The sequence below is a fragment of the Silurus aristotelis genome (assembly GCF_946808225.1).
Source record: "Silurus aristotelis genome assembly, chromosome: 19".
NCBI lineage: Eukaryota > Metazoa > Chordata > Actinopteri > Siluriformes > Siluridae > Silurus > Silurus aristotelis.
The window spans coordinates 6340174-6361641 of record NC_139592.1 but is presented as its reverse complement, the minus strand read 5'-3'; the positions used below and the strand labels follow the sequence as shown (position 1 = coordinate 6361641).

The 21468-nt window shown below is 35.7% G+C and overlaps 1 protein-coding gene across 6 annotated transcripts in view; it reads right to left on the bottom strand.

The window, feature by feature from the left end:
- Window positions 1–21468, bottom strand: part of scn8aa (sodium channel, voltage gated, type VIII, alpha subunit a) — a 55249-nt gene that overhangs the window by 10144 nt on the left and 23637 nt on the right. For 4 of the 6 annotated variants that reach the window (XM_083569561.1, XM_083569563.1, XM_083569562.1 and 1 more), the window contains exons 10-21: window positions 19422–19628; window positions 19022–19300; window positions 18230–18511; window positions 15218–15350; window positions 14183–14421; window positions 10940–11113; window positions 10380–10736; window positions 9798–10265; window positions 9529–9646; window positions 7961–8115; window positions 5894–6067; window positions 687–809 (exon numbers count right to left, since the gene is read on the bottom strand). In XM_083569561.1, the coding sequence (XP_083425687.1) occupies window positions 687–809; window positions 5894–6067; window positions 7961–8115; window positions 9529–9646; window positions 9798–10265; window positions 10380–10736; window positions 10940–11113; window positions 14183–14421; window positions 15218–15350; window positions 18230–18511; window positions 19022–19300; window positions 19422–19628 (2709 nt within the window). Of the gene's footprint in view, window positions 1–686; window positions 810–5893; window positions 6068–7960; window positions 8116–9528; window positions 9647–9797; window positions 10266–10379; window positions 10737–10939; window positions 11114–14182; window positions 14422–15217; window positions 15351–18196; window positions 18512–19021; window positions 19301–19421; window positions 19629–21468 lie in introns of all 6 variants that reach the window. The other 2 variants (XM_083569559.1, XM_083569560.1) reach the window with 1 other exon arrangement.

Here is a 21468-nt window from a genome sequence, read left to right as displayed (position 1 = left end):
AAAAGAAAAGAAAAGAAAAGAAAAGAAAAGAAAAGAAAAGAAAAGAAAAAAAGAGCTCTTTATAGCTGCTATAATGTAAGTGATAACAGAAACTAATCTTTCTGTGGACATTTCACAAAATTTATTACAATCATAAATGGATAAAAAATTGTGACGTAGTTATAAATGAATAGGAAATCATAAGCTATTGCAAGCTGCTGTGGTATAAGAGGAATAAAACACTCTGAAGTTTTATAGAAAGATAATGAACATCTGGGTGGTATGAGTAATTTTGCTCCACATCGCATCACACCACACCGTCGTTGATTACTTTCCTATAACAGCAGACTCCATCATGTTTCATTCCTTACTTAGTAGTTTAACTAGGGATCAGAGAGAATTACACTAAAATCAGGGAATCCCAGCTGCATCATAACTTAAACATATCTACTAAAGATTGCATGAAATTACATTGTGTATGAAAAAAAAGATTGCTTTTCATTGATTCTGATCTTTCTTTCTGTTATTTTTTGTTTTTTTGGTAAAAAAAAAAATATAAAAAAAAATAAAAAGACCCCCCTGGTATGACTTTGGCGTTGTTGTTGCTGTTTTCTTTTTCTTTTTTTTTCTTTTTTTTTTTTTGATCAGCTCTAGCATGCTGTAACTGTTGAATGGGCATGCAGGATCAGCTCTATAGCTTTTCTTACCCTCATCCCTTCAAAACGGGACAATGCTCTGAGTGGTCTCAGGGCCCTGAGTGTCCTGAGTGATTTAATGGGCCCTAGATCGGAGTAGCCCAGCGCATTAGCTATAAGGCTGACTATAGACACCTACACAGAAACAGAGAAGCAAAAAAGGATCCAGACTGTTAGATGGGCAAAGCTGTCTATAAGGACGAGATGGTCCTAGAGCTGCTTGAATGTTGCTTTACACACATATATAGACGCACTTGGATGGGTATATACATATATAATAATGTCTTTATACATGTATATATCCTTGAGAGAGAAAGAGAGAGAAAATGAGTGTAATGTTTAGGGTTATAAGTGTGTATAGCTTTAGAGGCTGCAGTCACACCCCTGGATTTTGATATTAGGAGGTCGATGAATCTTGCGGGCTTCTTTTTTTAAACCTGTGAAAAAACTGATGGTTGAATATATAAAATGACAGAAAGACATAAGACTTAAATAAAAGGAAAGGCGAATAGACACCACGCCGATTAGGGGGGCATCAGAAAGGGGGGTTTCGGCACAAAGGAGACGATAAAAAAAATTAAAAATAAAAAATACAATCAAAAAACCCCAACAGATTACAAGAACCTTACCCTTGCCCTTCTAACATTGTGTCTCCTTGTTGCTCTCGGCTGTGGCATAAAATCCCAAACAATTTAAGACAGACATACTAATGGCACCTAAGAGAAAGAATACAGGTAAACATGTACATGTTTAACGTGTATGACAGGTTTGCAGTCACATCGATCTCAGTTAATAGAAACTCAAAATACCACACAGATACCATATAACATAAGGGGAGGGGCAGATTAGGGGAAATCACCGGACTAGACGACACTAAAAGGACAAGATAATACTCCAGAAACCAAAGCCCGGTGAGTCTCTATGTGCCATCCAAAATGAAGCACACACACACACACACACACACACACACACAGTCAAGTGTTAAAATGTCATAGAGCTAGTATATGTATCTATTGCACATTGGTCATCTAAGTGGCAAAAATATATCGTACCTATGATTGATATTTTCTCTATTCAGACAGCAATTAAAGTGTAATTACCAATGTGCATGGATAGGCACTGCCCGTATAAATAGGGCTTGAGTTTCTGTGTAAAGGAACACAAACATTTCTGGGCATCTCCAATAAACCACTGACAGAGACATGGTAAAAACACAGCAAAAAGTACACGACACTCAAGCTGACCAATTTACAGAGGGGATTCTAGCAAAGGTGAAAGCTTTATCCTGAAAATAGCATTGTCTGCTAAGATTAATAGAATAAGCATTTCTGTCTTTATCGCTTGCTTTGCTGTAGGTGTTATAGTAAATTGTCTGTTTCTATAGGACATGGATTAATATTAGTGGATTAGTTTTCTTGATCTGACCTGACAAACTCAGTCCTGCTTAGTCCCTTTCCGGATTTTTCTTGACTGTAATACACTTCATGCACTAATTAAGTTCATGACCTGTATAATACAAGTAACAACAAAAAAAAAACTGTTAAAAAAAAATCAGCAACTGAAATACAATCCTTCTGCCTCATTGAGTCCCTCAGAGGCCTTGTTCTATATCCATAAAGCTTTCACCTTCATCTAAAGGTTGATGGTGCAGGTAATTGTCACCTTTAACTTGAGCCAATGGAAGGCCCGTGAATGGAGGGCCAGGCGAGCTGGCACCAGTGCTCCTCATGTGCCAAACCCTCTCACTCTGCAAAGCAAGGTCAATGAGATGGCCAAATGAAGACAGGAAACTGAAGTAAAAAGGAACATAAAAAGAAGCAAATGACATCCCAGTGTAATCCAAGCCTCAATCCAATGACTCATGACCCATAAAACTGAATCCAATGTTAAAAGAAAACCCCACCCCATTTGTTTATATTGAAATATATGTGATGGGACATCAAGAATCTGGTGCAAATGTGTTGGTTGATGCTGTATTCTCACTTTTTCTGTAATATGTTAAAAGTTCTGTCTCTGTCTGGAGGCAATGATGTTTATAAAGCGTTAGAAATGTAATCAGTCTGAAACATACCTTTTACTGTTTCACGGTAAATAAAAAAAAAAGATTTTTCAGCAACAGCATTAATCAAAAATATGTAGACGGAATAGAGATTGCAAATGCAGCACTCATAGTAGACTTGCACTCATAAGAGTATTAACATGACAAAGTTTTGGTATCTAATCTGTTTGAACAATTGAGGACAAAGAGCTGGATAAATTTAAGGATTAACGCACTGCTGCCACACTTGCTCAATGTACATATGGTAAACTAAATCCCAATTAAAAAAGACCAGTATGTCCATAAAAATGGTTTACACTAAGAAAAGAAAAAAAATCAGAATTGAGCAGGATGTTGTTCAGGATGGATATTTCCTTTTGTAATTTTTTCCTTTGATTTATCCTTTTTTGTAGGTTTTGATAATCATATGAATTTACTATGGGTTTTCTTGCACCATGATTTAGTTAATTGTTTTAATGTTTAAGTAAAGCAAAGAGTCCATAATCTGAGATAATCTGATCGTTACCAGGATGTGACGAATATATATTTTACCCTTAACACTCATATTACAAATAATATTTGAAAGCAAAAATGTGAGCAAATAAATACAACAGCATGAACAGAAGGATAATAAACAGAATGAGGGATGAAGCATATCTGATTGGCAGGAAAAAAAAGGATTGATAGAGGTGAGAGCATGCTGGACATGATGGTGGTTCGTTTTGCTGTAGCTTTTCTTGGCTTGGGCCATGTAAAAACACAGTACCAGTCAGCAGAGGAATAGATGAGACACAAAGCAGAACCAAGGCAGAGCGATGGCTCATGTTAGGACCACACTTGCCATCTACATACCACACATCCCAAACATCACCACCTAAGATATTCTCATTGGGAAATAAGGGATATGTGACTGTTCAAGCCTCTGACCTACTCCAAATACTCATCTGCCATTATTTAAACTATAGAAGGAGGATTGATGGGAGACAAGCCAAAGAAAATCTACATTTTCTCTAAAAAATTCTATTTTGTAAAGCTATAATTGGAATTTTTGTATCTTTTTAAAAATTATTTTATTTTAAGTTTTGAAAAGTACTGCAAAGCAGGCCTCTACTAGGAAATAAAATTATAATTAACACGGATAGAAATCTGTTTTTTGATTTGCTTCAGTTTCTTAATAAAAGGACCTAGACTTCCTCTGGACACTATGCACTAATTTATAAGAACCGATCTGTTAAGGTAAATTTATGTCTCGAATGTAACTCTATCTGGCATACCAACTCTCCAAGCAGCCTGGCACAGTCTAAGTCAGGAAGAAACTGTTGGGAGTAATAGGCTCTGCTAAAAGGTGGATACATCAGGAACATGGTCAGAACACACATTCACACAAACCACACACAATATATACATACATAAACAATAAACTGCAATCATAATACACACAGGAGAGAAGCACACACAGGTACTATAATACACTCATACAAGAACATGTCATGTCCTTTACTGTGAAGTTTTCCTCTAAGTGCTTTAATTAAATTGATAAAAAAGGGTATTTTAATGTGGCCATTGTTGAGACTACCAACTTCCTACCAACACGCTGAACTAAAAGCACAGCAAAAATAAATTGAACAGGCTCAAGGTCCAAAACACTGGACTTATCCTAATCGGTTTGTAATTTAGATTATTTTTCTACTTTAGTGAAACAAGAGCCCAGCAAACAAAAAGCCACACTGTTCAGTCACTAAATTTATAACAAAAAAGAGGTTTGTATTTTTTTTTTTTTATCTCTGCAACAAAAAACTAAGAATAACACTTGGAGGGTCCTTCACAATGAGGGTCAAATAGGAGAGACATTTCCATTAAACACTGCATTAGACAATACATAGGCATGAATACGGTTTTCAAAATAAGGTAAATTTTTAGGTTTTAGCAATGCTTGAATATCACATCAACAATCATTGTTATTGATGGGCTATATCTATTATGCCTGTGTTGGTTTTCATTTTACACACATACGGCTTCATTGTGTATTATATATATTCTTAATTCATATTTATTTTCTTAATCTGCATAAAAAAAAAGAACTCAGGTGCAGAGGAATATACAATTCCTGGCTAGCTACATTCATTCTGAGCGTTTTAGCAAAGAATGGCTTTAAATATTCAAGCATCGCAGTTGCAAACATTTTTACATGGTTATGCATGGGTGATCATCCTGCACGTTCTATAGATAAAACAGGTTCCCAGCTCAAAGCTAAAGTGCAGTGACTCCTGAGAAAGTAACTGATAGTCTCTTATTACATGTCACCTCTGCATACCATTACGCTCTGTAACACTTTATATTCAGGATTCATAAAATGGCCCAACACAGTCACACCTTGCAAAAAAAAAAATCTAAATCCGTTTTGGTTCTCAGCACGAAAATATACACAGCATTATTTTCTACTATTTTAAGCCTCAGTGAATTTCACAGGCCATTTATATGTACATAAGAGCTGATGAAGAGCTATTAAACATTGGTTTTACACTAGCCATTTTATTAAATAGAAATCAGCACAAAAAATAGTATTTTTTCTAATTGTAGTTAGCTAACTAACTTTTTAATTAGATTACATTTATTTTGCATTTGTGGTAGCTTTGTATGTAGATTGTGAGCATGTAAATAGCAGAAAATAGCCAAGCTGTTATAAACAATTTTTGAGAAATAGTTTTTAAGCTCAACCCTAATATTGTTAGTGTTTGGACATTGTCCACCATCTGCTTTTATTTTGGGTAGTTATGAAAGATATTTATTATATTTATTATTATAAATGTTAACTCTATGAATAAACTAATAATGTGTCCAAGGAACACTGTGCATGACATTATGTTAAATTAAATTGAACTGAATTAATTTTTTTTATTTGTATATTTGTCTTTTAACAATGGGTTTAGTCATAAAGTTTCTTTAGAAATAGATTCAAGATGGGATGATAATGGCTAGAAAAAACCTCCCTGGGGCAATATAAGGAAGAAAATGATCTAATTCTGAATAGGATTTCATTGATATCATTGTCAAGTATATCATCTGCATACAACAGCTTGCATATTTAGCTAGCTAACACTCAACAAGATGTGTATATGTGAGGCCATTAAACAATCCACACTCACTGATAAACACAGGGGAAACGTAGCAACACACTTACGTCCACAATGAAGAAGTCCAGCCAGCACCAGGCGTTGGTAAAATACTTCACAAAACCATAGGCCACCCATTTTAGCAGCATCTCCAAGATGAAGATGTAGGTGAACACACGGTCAGCATACTCCAAGATGATCCGAATAGTCTTCCTCTGCTCGATGTATACATCTTCAAAAGCCTACATAAAAATCATAAGGCAGAAGTCAGTCACTAAAAGTAAGTGAGAAATGAAAGACATGCGGAGTGCTGTTATAGAAAAATAACATTTGGCTGGATTGGATTATTTTACAATTTATCCAATGTCCTTAAGTGTTTTATTTATGTTATACCATGGTTTGTCTGAATACTTGAGTCAGTTTAATCAGCATTCGAAAATTAATGTGCTGAATTATAAAATGCTGTAACAATATTAAAGTATAGTTGAAGTTGCATACATAGTAAAACACCAATTTCCTGTTTACCTTAGTAAGCCAAATGGATGTTTTTTGTATTTCATTTAAATTATATGGTATTTGTGCTGCGGCAAAAGTTGAATTTTTAAAAACTGGAGAAGATAACAAGAAATATAATGAAAAACGGTGTGTGAAATATCAAAATTTTTTATATCACTACTTCATCTGTATATTATTTAGAACAGGTAGAATTAATCCATATATAAAATAACTAACAAAAATGTTTTAACCCTGTTAGACAAAATTTGCACAACCATTAATGACAATTTTAACATGTCACTGATGGTAACAAGAAACAATGGTATAAACAAAATAACACTCAGCCAGTTGTGCGTTTGTGATGCACTTTGCTTTGGATCAGGTGGTTATTTGCCTCCATGGCATGTATTAAAATCATGTAATGCACACCTAGCACATAATTATTCATTATTTATACAAACAGCAAATTGTCAATGATTTGCAATTTCTTAGCAATTTTTAAAAAGCCCTCATACCTCAAAAAATATTTACATTTAATGCTGTAGGCCATCCATAAAGCATTTTAGTTCTCCGTTATTACTTACATAAAACTGATCAGTAATGCCAGAAAATTTTGTTTTACCTCTAACTGTTACAACGCACTGATGGTGGAGACATCTTCCAAAAATGTTAAACATTCCAAATGCACTAACCTATATCATACTAGGTGACTATGTCGACTTTCTAAAAATGTATTTACTGTTGGAACCAGATATTTACATACACTTTAGAAAAAAACACAAAAACATTTATTACTTTACTGTCATAAATAAATCAGAGTAAACTTTTTCTGTGTTCAATCAATAAATATTAACATATTTTTTGCATTGGTTAAATGTCAGAATCGAGCGAGGGAGAATTTTTATGTATTTTTATTATAAAGTTATTATAAAAATGTTTTTTCTGAAGTGTATGTAAATATCTGGTTTCAACTGTATGTAATGCGAAAAACACAATTAACATAAACCTTGCAAACAAACTGCACGTCCTTCTGATTAATTAGTATCAAAAGATTTTATAGCACTATTCTACAAATTTGAAAACAACACAGCTTAATGAATGTACTCCATAAGGATTGAGAAGATTCGGTTACAATTTCAATTTTAATTCTAAATCGTTACTTGTGAAACTAATTATCAAAGCAGTTTTGTGAGAAAAACGCAGGATTAGCAATTGTGCTGTAATTCTTTTTAAACAAAAGCAAAGTCAGCTTCCCAAAATGCTTTTGTGTAAGTCCTGGTTTCTGAACAGCATTAGTTTCTAATTTGGGATTCATTACTGGTGCACAGAGAGAGAGAGCCTTGCTAAGAACAAAAATAGAGTCTCTGTTTAATGAACGGTACAGTCCATTAATCACATGGCAGAGCAGTGAAGATGTGTTTCGGGCTCCAGTGCTCTGCAGCGAGTGAGTGAACTTCACCTCACGTTAGTGTCTACACAATTACTCCATATTACACAGGGACTAAGACTAAATAAACGTGGAGCCAGGAATGCTGTAGTTGTAGGTGTTTGTCTATGTTCACACTAACCTGTAAATTCATTAGGCGTATCAATTTTAATAAGTAACACTGGATGCTCAGTGTCTCCTTGTGTGAACTCACCAAGGCTCCACTACTCAGCAGAATCATGAAGATGATGAGCGTTTCAAACCAGTTGTGCTCCACAATGAGATAGCAGGTCTTGCGGAGATACCACCAGTTCTTACCCCAGCCTTCAGTGATAGGCACGTCACAGCACTTGTAGCGCGCAATACAAGCTGCAAATCACAACAATTCCCTTAACCACACAAAAAAACTATTCACAGGGAAAATAACAATTATTGATGTCATTAGTTAAAAAAAATACATTAATAGACTACATTTTCAGAACATAAGGCTTCTAAACTGTGTGTTTCCTTGTCAAATCACACATTTGGGTGATGCCCTCTTAATAACAGTTTAATGACATTATATTCAGGCGAGATATACTGTAAACTAATTAAAATTAGGGTCCCATATGGAAAGCAAGAGATTAGCACCCTGTTAGATGCTGTAATAGATGCTAAGAGAAACAAAAGCATATGCCATTTTAACCGAGAATTTCTATTCAGGGGTCAGGAAGGCATCTTCAACCCCATGTTAATGTCAAATCAACCTGGCTGCTCACACCATGAACATCAACTATCCCTTCACTCTTTAAAATTGTATATGTTTAATGTTTATAGGCACATTATCTTAAGATCAATTACCACAGACACAATTTGCTGTTGTGGTAAAGTTGATACAATATCATTTTATAATCACCATTGGTAGCTGGCTAGCTTGTTGAATAAAAGACAAACTTTTCCACTTAGTTTTTCCACAGTAGTTTGCCGAGTCCTGAGGCTTACCACTACTGAGTAAAATCGATTGGGAAATGTACAAAAGTATGTGTACAGTGGTTTTGGAAAACCTTTCAAATGTTGCTGAAAAAAACTTCTTGACACCTGATTTTAAGACTGTGGAAATGTGTAGTAAAAATGCACAAAAGACTAAACATTTATACAAAAGAAATATCAAGATGTAATCTTGTAAAAAAAAAAATTTCCAGACCATTACCTGTACAGTCGTCATTTATTTCTTTGATGAATTGTATTTTTTTAACCATTTGTCATGGTTGATATTATTGGTGTAAAGCATTAATATGTCTCTCTCTCTCTCTCTCTCTCTCTCTCTCTCTCTCTCTCTCTCTCTCTCTCTCTCTCTCTCTCTCTCTCTCTCTCTCTATATATATATATATATATATATATATATATATATATATATATAATAACACGTTAGCGAAAATCCATTTTAATGGCACTAATTTTGTTATATATTGTTATATACGCGTGTATATAGATAGATAGATAGATAGATAGATAGATAGATAGATAGATAGATAGATAGATAGATAGATAGATAGATAGATAGATAGATAGATAGATAGATAGATAGATAGATAGATAGATTTACAAAACTGATGAAGCACTCTGCAACATCTTAAAATCTTCAAACTAAATCTTTAACAGTTCAAGCATTTTTAAAGGATTTCCTTTGCCATTGTTTAGATACTAAAGTCAAGACATATCTAATAACCAAATAACACTCTATAAATTACATTTTATATACACAAACAATATAAGTGTGTGCTTATGTAGGTTAAGTGATACCTTCAGTCCAGCATGCCTCTGGGTCGACATACTCCTCCACTGCCTCCACCACCACAGCTTCCTCAACCTCTGGCTTAATGTCTATAGTGCTGCCTTCTGACGAACTGCTGTCATCCAGCTAACAGATGTGAACAGGGTTAAGTCATACTAATATGATAAACATTAATAATCACACACCAACAATGTAACAATTTTACACTCTGGTATTCATCGTTGCATTTATTCAAGTGTTTGTGTAAGATTCTTTAAAATTGTATCATTTTACTCACCCCGTCTTTGCTGCCCTCAGCTTCTGATTCGCTGCTGAAGTCCTCCGTGTTCAGGTTTTCAAAGTCGGACTCCCCTGCCGCAATGGGCACACATACGGTCAGATTTGGGTTGTGGATGAAGGACATGTGGTCCTCATCGATCATGTACTTGCCGACGCTGCTACCGATGCCACTGGTGGTGCCGTTGGCATCTTTCTGATAGTCCAGGTCTCGGTTGAGGTCTGTGTGGTTAGCGATGCAGTTCAGTTTTTTGTCATAAAGCTCATCCAAAGGCTTGGCCTCATCCACCACCCTCCTCCGGAGGACAACAGCCACTAACTGACGAATTTTGACTTTAATCCATGCAATGCCTATCTTTATACGGTTAACAGAGATCTGCAGGTTGTTCATCTCTCCGTCATCGTCTGTTGCTGCCAGGTTGTCTGCACTGAATGAGCTCAGCAGCAAGGCAAGAAACAGATTTAGCACCTGAAGAGACAGACAGGTCACAATTACAACTTTCTTCATGAAAAAAAGCTTAGCAGTTAAATGGGAAGCTTTTATACATAAAACCCTAAATTAAGACTACATCTGAACTCTTACCACTAAGTTTCCAATGACCATGACCATCATAAACACGATGAGACACATTGCCTGGCCGGCCACTTCCATGCAGTCCCACATCGTCTCAATCCACTCTCCACACAGCACACGGAACACGATCAGGAATGAGTGGAAGAAGTCATGCATGTGCCAACGGGGCAGTTCACAGGATTCAGCAATCTTACACACACAGTCCCTGTAGTTCTTCCCGAACAGTTGCATGCCCACCACAGCAAAGATGAAGACAATGATGGCTAAGACCAGAGTCAGGTTCCCCAGAGCGCCCACTGAGTTCCCAATGATCTTTATCAGCATGTTCAGAGTGGGCCATGACTTAGCCAGCTTAAACACTCGCAACTAAATAAAAGAGTGCATAAAACAACAAGCAAACAAGAGTTAAGAGAAGAATAAATAACAAGGAGAAACATCTTGTGAAATTGTTTTAAAGCATCATGATTATGCTTTTCAATGAGGCTTGTAGAGCTACAGCAATTAATCAATTGTGTTCAGGACTTTTATATTCCTAACACACAGTATAGAGTGATGGGTGAGTGTTTTACCAATCGGAATGATCTGAGCACTGACAGGCCTGCCACATTAGCCAGTCCAAGCTCCATTAAGCTCAGGCTCACAATAAAACCATCAAAGATGTTCCATCCCTCCTGGAAGTAGTAATATGGGTCCATTGCAACCAGTTTGGCCACCATTTCAGCAGTAAAGATTCCAGTGAATACCTGCGAAAGACACAGCAATATTCAAACATTATAAACCTGATTTTTAATGCCCTTCATGGCTGAAAGTAGTGAATGTAATGTTAACTTATTCATACTACATCATTTGTGACAATAAACCTGAGGGTTTAAAAAAAGTGAATATTATACCTTAATAGTAATGTTGTCAATACACACATTATATTCTGATTATATTTGTGATTTGAAGTTCTCCTATTACCCATATTAAGACTTACATGAAAACAAACCAGAATAAATTATTTTCCTTAGTATATTTTCCTTATATATCTGGAGCATTAAAAAGGCAGTTTCATTCTTAAATGTAATTGTCAGAAGGTGTTGATTAATTCTCAATAAGAGCATCTCTAGTAGTGACAAGATTTACATTAACGCACTCTTTCTAATACATAATCACGTTCATAATAACATCCTACGCAGTGGCTTCATGATGGTCTACATAAACAGAAAAAAACAAAAAAGTATGTAATTTCTGTAATCAGACCTTTTTTTGTCACTACTGGAAGAATTCACTAGTATCAGCACTTTGTATCAGTCAGAGCTAAAGCTTTGTTTTTTAAGATATTAACTTAAGATATTAAAGGTTTTCCAGAGGATTCATTAGGGTGGAGGGGTTTAGAGTTTAGATGTTAAGTTGCACAGAAATTGAAAGGCTGGTGAGGAAATATTACAACACAAATAACTGTTATTGCACATTATTAAATATACACAGTATACAGTATGAACTGATAAAATGTATGATTTTGTTTCTTATTTAATAAATATCACATTGATTACTTTATTATAAAAGCTTTACATAACAGGTTGGTAAGTTGCATTTAGTGCAGGTTAGCTGTTCATATGGGATCAGTTCCCATTCAAGATTATATCCTAGCAATTTCCTTCTTGAAAGAGGTTTAAATGTCTTGAATCGTCTGCTAATAGACAATGGGATTCTGTCTAATCCTCAGCATCTTCATCTCAGTCAAAGCACACTGCTAGTTTAATTGAATGGACAATAAAACATACACTTTCACTTATCATGCCTCGTTTGACGTTTTGACAGCTCCTGCTGTTCTAAAAGACTATGTAAGCTTGGGGGCTTTCTGGCAGCTCTCAGTAGCAGTCCTAATGAAGTATCCCAATCCCATAAGTCAGTAACATCCCAGGCATTTTACTCAACACATATTGGCAAAGAGAGTGCAGTGACGTAACCAGAGGACGCTGTGACATCAGCAATAAATCTTTCTGCCCTAACAGACTGCAGGAGGCTTGAACTTGGCCAGAACAGTCTAGCCTGGAACAACCTGATCCAGTCATCACTAACCTCCAAACAGCTGTGCACCAGTAGCAAGTGAAACTTAACATTAGGATAGTAGCTTAAGAGAAACTGTTATGTGAAAAAGCATCAGCTTCAATCTACAGGAAATCATCAGACAGCAATTAAACTGCCCTTGCCTATTTTAGGTGGTTTAAAAAAAGCTGATTAATCTGCCAGGTACACAACTGGGATATGTGCCAAACTGGTGCAATGGATAAAATGCAGTAAAAAGTATGTAATAATAATAAAACAAATAACTACAGACATAGAAAATTTAGCAGACATAGCAGTAGATGCTCGCTGTAAGTGTTAAATGCAGTGCTATACTGGTCAGAAGATTATGAGTTCAAATCACATAGCCTCTTAGCCCATAGCAAGACCTTAACCCAAAAATAATTTACTGCAACCTACCTCAAATTAAATATATAAATATACTATAAATACAGTACAGAAACCTTTTTTTCCTATTAATAGGTATGACCTTTGGCCTATACAGGATACAGCAGCAAGAATTCATTACTACAGCATATCAGTCACAGTAATGCTATTCGAATCTCGCACACACACACACAACCACACACACACATACACACACAGGTCCTTAGGTGACAAAGTGTAATCAATACAATGTGTGTGAGCTATAAATAATCAGACACACAAAAGGCAAAAAGAAAAAAAGATTAATGCAAGAGGGAAAAACCGATACATAGACAATCATGTAACAATAAGCAGGTTGTGTCTTTTATCTAGAAGTTGTTATCTTCAATGAGATGGGGGCAGGAAACAGCACTGATTATAATATTAGGTACCATTTTACAGGAGCTCATCGATCAGGCAGCATGAAATATTAATTCGACTGCTGGGAGGGTAAAGCGGATGTGTGTGTGAGAAAGAGAGATAGAGAGATAGAGAGAGAGAGAGAGAGAGAGAGAGAGAGAGAGAGAGAGAGAGAGAGAGAGAAGATACAGAGAGATGCAATGATACGGAGAATATATATATATATATATATATATATATATATATATATATATATATATATATATATATATATATATATATATATATATATATATATATATATTCCTCCAATCAACACTGAAGTTGATAATTTTCCAACATCTCACAATGCTTTTCTTGAAGGACATTATGCCTTCAACGATTTATTAATTATTTAATCACATGGAACAGGACACAAGAACAAATTGATTACAACTAATTATTATTAATGTACTACGATTATTAATTTAGTTGTTATCCATTATTAGCAGATATAAACTCTTATTCCCTCACCAGTTGTCATGTCACTTACAACCTATTAATCATTACAATAAATAAACATCTTAGGCCTCACAGATACCTTCTTCATGTGCACATTATTACTATAATTAAAAGTTTAAATAATAATTCAAGTTTTAAGTAATAATTCTGTGTTCATTATTTCCCTGTCAAACTGTTTAGCCAATCTTTGCCCAATTCTTCTTTACAAATGTACAGTTTATGCTGGATGTCACATACTACATTCTACAGATCAGGTCTAGAGACTTCAAAGACCATGCAAATGTATATTTGAAATTATTTTCTGTCGATTTTGGCTCATGTTTTGAGTGTTTGTTTTGCTGCACTGTATTTTGATTTTTTTTGTTTTGTTTTTACTACAAACCATCTGGGCTGCAAACATTTGCTCTTTCATTTGGTCTCACTATACTTGCTATGTTTCAAGAAGAAAAACAGTAAGAAGCAACAGAAATGCTCACCAGGTTGCCCACAAACAACACCTGCTCAAAGTTTTTTGTCATCGGGTAGTGCTCCATGGCCATGAACAGAGTGTTGAGGACAATGCATATAGTGATAGCCAAGTCAACAAATGGATCCATCACGACCAGGTTAACGATCTCCTTGATCTTAAGCCAAATTGGGCAGCATTCCCAGATAAGGAAGTTGTTGGCAAACTTGTACCAGCATGGTGGACACTTTCTCTGGGATTCCTCCAGTTCTTTAAATCAAAGAGATGAGACATAAAATCAAAATCTTGATAAATCCTGTGGTGGCTGTTCATGTATTATTTCAACCAACATTTTACAAAACATATTTAAAATGCCTAGTTTCAGTTATCTTCCCTTAAAATCCTGCTAGTAGAACCTAGTATGTAACATGTAATTCGGCCAACAATTCTTTATACTAATAAGTATTAGGACACCTGACTTTCCCAGCCATAAACATAAACATAAAGTACAAGGCACACAATAATAAAGGATGCCTTTACATGGTATAGCATTTAATATACCCTTTACTTGACCTGAAAGACACAAATCTGTTCTAGCCATCACAATGCCCCTGTGCACAAAGCCAGCTCCATGAGATTATAGTTTACATGGGCTAGAGTAGAAGAGCTTGAGTGGCCTGCTATAGAGGTCTTCTCTGATAAATTAGTATGCTGGCAGCACCCCAGGCCTCCACACCCTATATCAGTACCTGACTTTACAAAAACCCTTGAGGATGATTTAATACAGAACTCCACAACCACACTCCATGATCTAATGGAGGATCTTTGCAGAAAAGTGGAAGTTATTATAACAAAAATTTGAATTTAAAAATGAAATGAAATATTTAAAAGCACATGTGAATCTTATAGTCAGGTGTCCGCAATTATTTTGCCTATATAGTGTATATCGTTAAAAAAAAAAACCTGAACAGCTTAGATCCACCAAAAAACTAACTACAAATGACAAGACAACCTTGTCACATACAAATGTGAATTTGTTGTAAAAGAAGAAAGAAAGAAAAGCTACCCTCTACAAATGTATTGGTGACGCTCATGACGCTGTTAGCTCGCTCTTTGTGCCCAAAAGAAGCATTGAGTTGGTCCATAGAAACCATTAAAGAGCCTGAGAGTTTCTTCTTGATCTCAACATCAGTGGTTGGCTGTCAAGAGGGAAAAAAAATCATTGAGGTTAAATTGAAAGCATTCAGAAACCACAGTCTGGAGTGCATCACAGGAGGAAAAATTTTATCATAAGAAATGTCAGTCAAAAATACAGTAAAGAGCAAAAACATGCAGGCTTCAACAAGGCGAAAGTAGAGCTGAAGATATTTGTTTTGTTTTTTTTCTTTTTACAGAGGCTCTTCACAATGACGCACAGCCTTGTCTGGAAGCTGCGCTCGAAGCCTGCTAAATCACCAGTTAATTAAATCAGTCCACAATTTGGCTTTACTTTCTCCCCATCTCAGAAGCCTGGGTATTATTGCACTATCCAGGATGCCAAAGGGCCAGCAGTTAGCGTGCATCAGCATGCACTCAGAGTCATAAGAGTCAGCAAAGGGAAAAAAACCATAGACACCATAATCCATCAGTCTTTTTTTTTCATGCTGCATCAAGATACGCAATGGCTCTCAGAGATCTGTAAGAACGGCAATCTACCATGCTAGCTACAGTCAGGAGCGGCAGAAGATTACTGTCCATTCAGAGTGGGGTTTGAAATCAATGATACATAAAAAGGGAAAGATAGAGGAGAAAGAAAGAAGAGAGAAACTGAAAGTATTAAAAGAGAAAGAAGCTCTTGTTTGTTTGTGCCCTGTTCCAAAACAAGTTATAATTAAAATAAAGTCTTTGTAGCAAGTGAATCCAGTCAAATAAGTTAAGTATTATATATATCCTATTATAAGATTATAATTTATCAAATACAATATTATTTTCTCTATACCCTATATACTTTTGCCAATTTTAAGCATTTATTTTTTAAATAAAGCAAAATGTATTTTTCATTTCTAGGAAATAGAAAACTACAAGCTTGTTATGTCCAGGAATATGTTTAATGAGCTGATATTTGGATTATAAAAATATTGTAATCTTATATTAAGAAATACTAGATACATGAGACAATATCTCATAATATTTAACTTGCTAAGATGACTCTTTTGTGTATATGAGTGAGACAGAATGTGTGACAGAATGATCAGATATGAAGGCTGTCTGATTTATACAGCCTGTGCATCCTCTTCTGCACCACACACAAACAGACAATTATGTGATCTAGAGCCTGATCAAGCAGGCAGGATGTGCATTACTGTTCATTTTGGACACACAGTGAGAATCTCCTGAAACACCACAGTAATGGTTGAAATGGTCTAAGTGCTCAGACATATGCAGAAGTGACATCTTAATGTCCATCTTTCATTAATGCATCTGAAAATAAATTTCGGTTTCACTTATTTAAAGCAATACGTGGGAGATCATTTGAAGACATACAGAAAGACCACAAAACATAGTTGCACGAGTAAATACATTTTACACGATGAATAAACAAACATGATGAAGAAGAGGAAGGAGAAGAATGTTTGAGGACGATTGAACACATTCAAATGAAGGACAAATGCAAGACAAATGCTAATCTCAAGCTAAAGAAACATGCATGCTTATCCTTTACTTGTGTTAAATGATAACGATATAATGTGTGCTTTTGAGTGCAATTTTACCAGATATTTTATGCACATATACACAAGGTTACCAATTTATTAGGTGAGTTGATTTACCAACTAATAAATTGGCAACTAAGTTTTTTCAATGCTGCTGTGTATAGTTTTATATATAATTGTAAGACCTTCCAGAAGCAAGATTTCCTATCCTGAGCATTTATTTCTACCCAGTACACTTATTTAAATACCCAAAGTACCTTTAAAGAAATTAGCATGTGGAACAGAACTGACATTTCCTACAAAACATGAATTATCTAGCTAGCTAGATTAACATGGAAAAATGTTTTTACTAGGGTTTTAATTTGCATATTTTCTGCTAACTAGTTTGTGCTACTAACATTTGGCTAAACAAGAATTTGTGCTACTCTGGTTCGGGGTTTACACTGTAATAGTAATAAGCCTAATAATAGCTAGTTTTCTAAAGGCAATCGGGTCTAGTTTACACAAAACACTACTTAGCCAGATATTAGCAAATCTTCAGGTTTGCTAATGTATCAACCTAGCTATGATTAATAGAAACAATTACAGTGTGTAAACTAAGTTAAAACTGATATTAGTATAACTACAATGCAGTTGGAACAGTTATCCAGGCTCACTAGCAAACTAGATACCATTAGAAGAATTATTATATTATTGAATGATTAACCATATTTGCTAGAAAGCTAGTTACTCTTCGGATAATAATTGTGAGTACAAATGTTATAAGGGTTCACTTAAAAACTAATAAGCATTATGATTACTACTGAACTGTATAATAACACATATTGGGTGAGATGCTTGCTTTTCTGCCTCAAGTGTAAACCAGTGGCAAGCCAGAGAATGTTAGGCTAACTACGGAATGTAAAATACTAGCCACCTTTAAGGGTAAGTGTTAAATTGTTTAATTAAACCAAGTGTCCTAAATAACATTAGGTTATATGGTGTAAACCAGCAAACTGTGGACATTTTATTAAATTGTTTATTTATTTTTAATTATTTAACTATTTGTGTACTTGGTACACAATGATTTATCTCTGTTTTCCCCTGGGTGCAAAAATCTTCTGCAATTCTTTTTCCTACGTGATAATTCTCATTTTCATTCTGGCAAGGGCAGCAGCCACAGGCAGCTTGGTAACCGAGCTTCAACCCAAAACTAAAAAAGGGCAAAAGAGAGAGCAAAGTCAAAATAATAACCATAATCATAGTGTCAAATGCAGGTGAAAAAGAGGGAAAAAAACGAGTAAAGGAAAATAAAGCCAAGGCTCAGAGAGGAAAGATGTCCGTGCCTATACTGATCTACACGTAGCTGTCCTTACGCTGTCGTCAGAAGCTGCCTTATCTATTATCACCTCAGGCAGTAGGCGTCCTCCCGGACCAGGCCCGATTAGAGACACGACCCCGTTGCAATCCACCGTGCTGTTGTGTTTTCCGTGGTAACCACTGTAGCTGCTGCGACGGTATGGGCTGAACAGCGAGCCGCGTCTCTGATCGCACTCCTCAACAGTACTGTGCTCATCATCTGCAAACTCGTTCTCAGAGCCGGCGTCCCGGCACCGGCCTTTGAAGCTGAAGATGCTGCTCTTGCTGTTGTGGCGGGATAAGAAGGGCGAGCCAGGGATGCTGAGAAGAGACTGAAGTGGACCAGAAAAGTTTATAAAAATTAAGAGAAGGTACAGTAAGTGAGTCATAGCTATTCTATCAAGTCTTTATAATATCATGATAAACTTCAAAAATAAAGCAACAAACTGATTTCTATAATCTCTATAAAGCTGCTTTGGGACAATGTCCATTGTTAAATGTGCTATAGATCGATAGATAGATAGATAGATAGATAGATAGATAGATAGATAGATAGATAGATAGATAGATAGATAGATAGATAGATAGATAGATAGATAGATAGATAGATAGATAGATAGATAGATAGATAGATAGATAGATAGATAGATAGATAGATAGATAGAACTAATCTATTACTATTGTGTCAGACTATTTAATACCAGACTAGTGAAATAATGGAATCTTATGAACCATTTATAATAATGAAACAGTAAACAATCGCAATAAATACAAATGTCCTTTTCTAATTGTCTTTTTGGCTTTGAGCACACTTACGTCTACAGTTGGGTCCTCTGACTCACCTGGTTCATAATTGAGGACTTTCGGCCTAAGCGATTGTCAGGGAAACGGAACCTCTTCTTGCTGCCATCATCTGATTCAGATTTGACAAACTTCTCACAGTCCCCTTTTTCCCTGTCCTGCTCTTTCTGCTTCCACTTCTTCTTTCGGTTCCTGCGCTCCTTGGCACTCTTGGAACTGAGTTTGGACATCTCGGAGGAGCTACACGACAGGTTCTCCACTCCATCATCCTCTGCTGCATCCTCCGACACCGTACCTGCTGATGTAGCCATGGCGTTCGCCTGCAAAAGTCCCCGACCCGAGCGATTACTCCATATGTATGCAAAATGTTAACAAAAAAAACATGACAAATTACTAAAAGCTATAGTCATAGAAAGGACACTATACAGTAATAATAGTAACCTGGGCATCCTCTTGCTGTTTTCTAAGCTGTTCAAGCATAGCTTTAAATTCCTCCTCTTTCCGTGCTGCTTCCTCCATGGTGGCTTGGTTCTGCTCTTCATAGGCCATAGCTACAACAGCCAGGATCAGATTGACCAAGTAGAACGAGCCCACAAAGATAACCAATACGAAAAAGATCATGTATGTCCTCCCTGCTGCTCGTAGAGTCTGTAAAATGCAAAAATGTGCAAACAAATTATTAAAGTAAGAAACATGTTTAGGTGTTGTGTAGGAAGGCTTAGATGGCACCATAGGGTGGCTTGAATAGTCAAAAAAATAAGACATTTAATAATTCCGTGATTTCCCCCTTTTTTATAAGCTTTTACTGGAAATAAGTGGCTGCTTTAACGGCCTCTGTATACAAAGCGAGATCCATGAAGACATGGATTTACCAAAGTAGGCGTGGAAGAACTGAACTGGAACTCGAACTGCAACCCAGGTCCACTCAACTCTCATCACATCCTGATCTCACTAATGTTCTTGTGACTGAATGTGGCCGAAACTGCATAGCCTCATTACATAACCTAGTGGAAAATCTTCCCAGAAGAGTATAGGTAATTAAAGCAGCAAAGAGGGACAGTGTCTATATTGGGAACCAATAGCAAAAATCCAGCTGTAAGTAATATTGTAATCAGAATCTGCCCTTTGAGAAGCCAAGATCCTTTTTCATTTTGCTGATTCTCTATCTGACCTATTTTGCATGCTCTCTGTATACAAACACAAATCAGTCATATTGTACAGACAGGATGGGGCCTAAACTGTGGTAGAGCTGATCACCTTTTTACACCTGGTTCTCTACATTTAATGGTTTTTAATGGTGACTTTGTATGTTTGGGCCTGGAAAACCAAGTTGAGTCATATAATTTGAGAGTTTTGATTGGTTCATTGTCAGTTTCTATGGAAACCAGAGAACTGCTAGACTTTTACTTGGGAAAAATAATTTTTTGATTCACAGTTGAACCTCTACAAGGACACCATCATGCTAATGATGCAAACAAATAAATATTTAAAAAAGGATCAAATTTTTTTACATCTATATTTGTATTGTATGTAATTTTTTTAGTATTTACATCTCAGTTATTTACAATTTAAAGACCCACTCGCCACAGATATTTCTTTAATGTCTAATTACAGAAATATAAAGAATAAATAAAATTTAGACAGGGAAGGCTTACCTAATCATGTGATCTTTTAAGGCGACAAGGACATTTATGTAACACAGTCTCTTTGTCAATAGCTAGAGAAATATATGTGGAAGATTTAAAATGTTCTGGTTTTAATAAAGAGGAAATGTCACTAAGTAATATTATAATGAAACTTTATAGGTCAAGGAGCTTGAATATCCTGGATATCTATTTTCTCATTCTGCATTTCATTCTCATTCTCATGCTAATTCATGGTCCCATATACCAAATAAATATTTAATAAAATAGTCATATTTGTACATGAGTAGTTTTTACATATTAATATGCATATGATAAGATCGATGAAATGCTGCAGATAATAGGCATTCTGTAATAATGGATAAATATGTTGCATTTAAAAAAACATTTAAAACCATCTTCTTCCCTTTAATAATAAAAAAAATACATGAATTATTACAGTTTGAGGTGGTTTGCGTGTGCATCAAGACTTGTTTAAAAAAAAACGCCCAAAACTGACATACTGAACACCATAAGAAAACAACTGGAAAACAGCTTTATCATTCGGAGGTGAGTGGGAATAAATATAGCTCTGTGGCCATTTAGAGAAACAGGGGGCCGATGACGAGTATGACATGAAAGTGTGCAAATATAAATACAAAGTAATAAATAAAAAAAAAAACAAAGCTTGGAACAAAAATAGGGTAAGCTACGTGCTCCCATCTGGGAGTCATTTCTCATCAGTCCGCCTGTGCTGTAATCCGCAGGTTAATATTTCATGCCTCTTCCCAGTCGCTCCTGTATTCTAAAGTGTTTCAGCCATTACAGAGCAGCCTACAATGTTCCACTCAGCACCATGGCTGAAT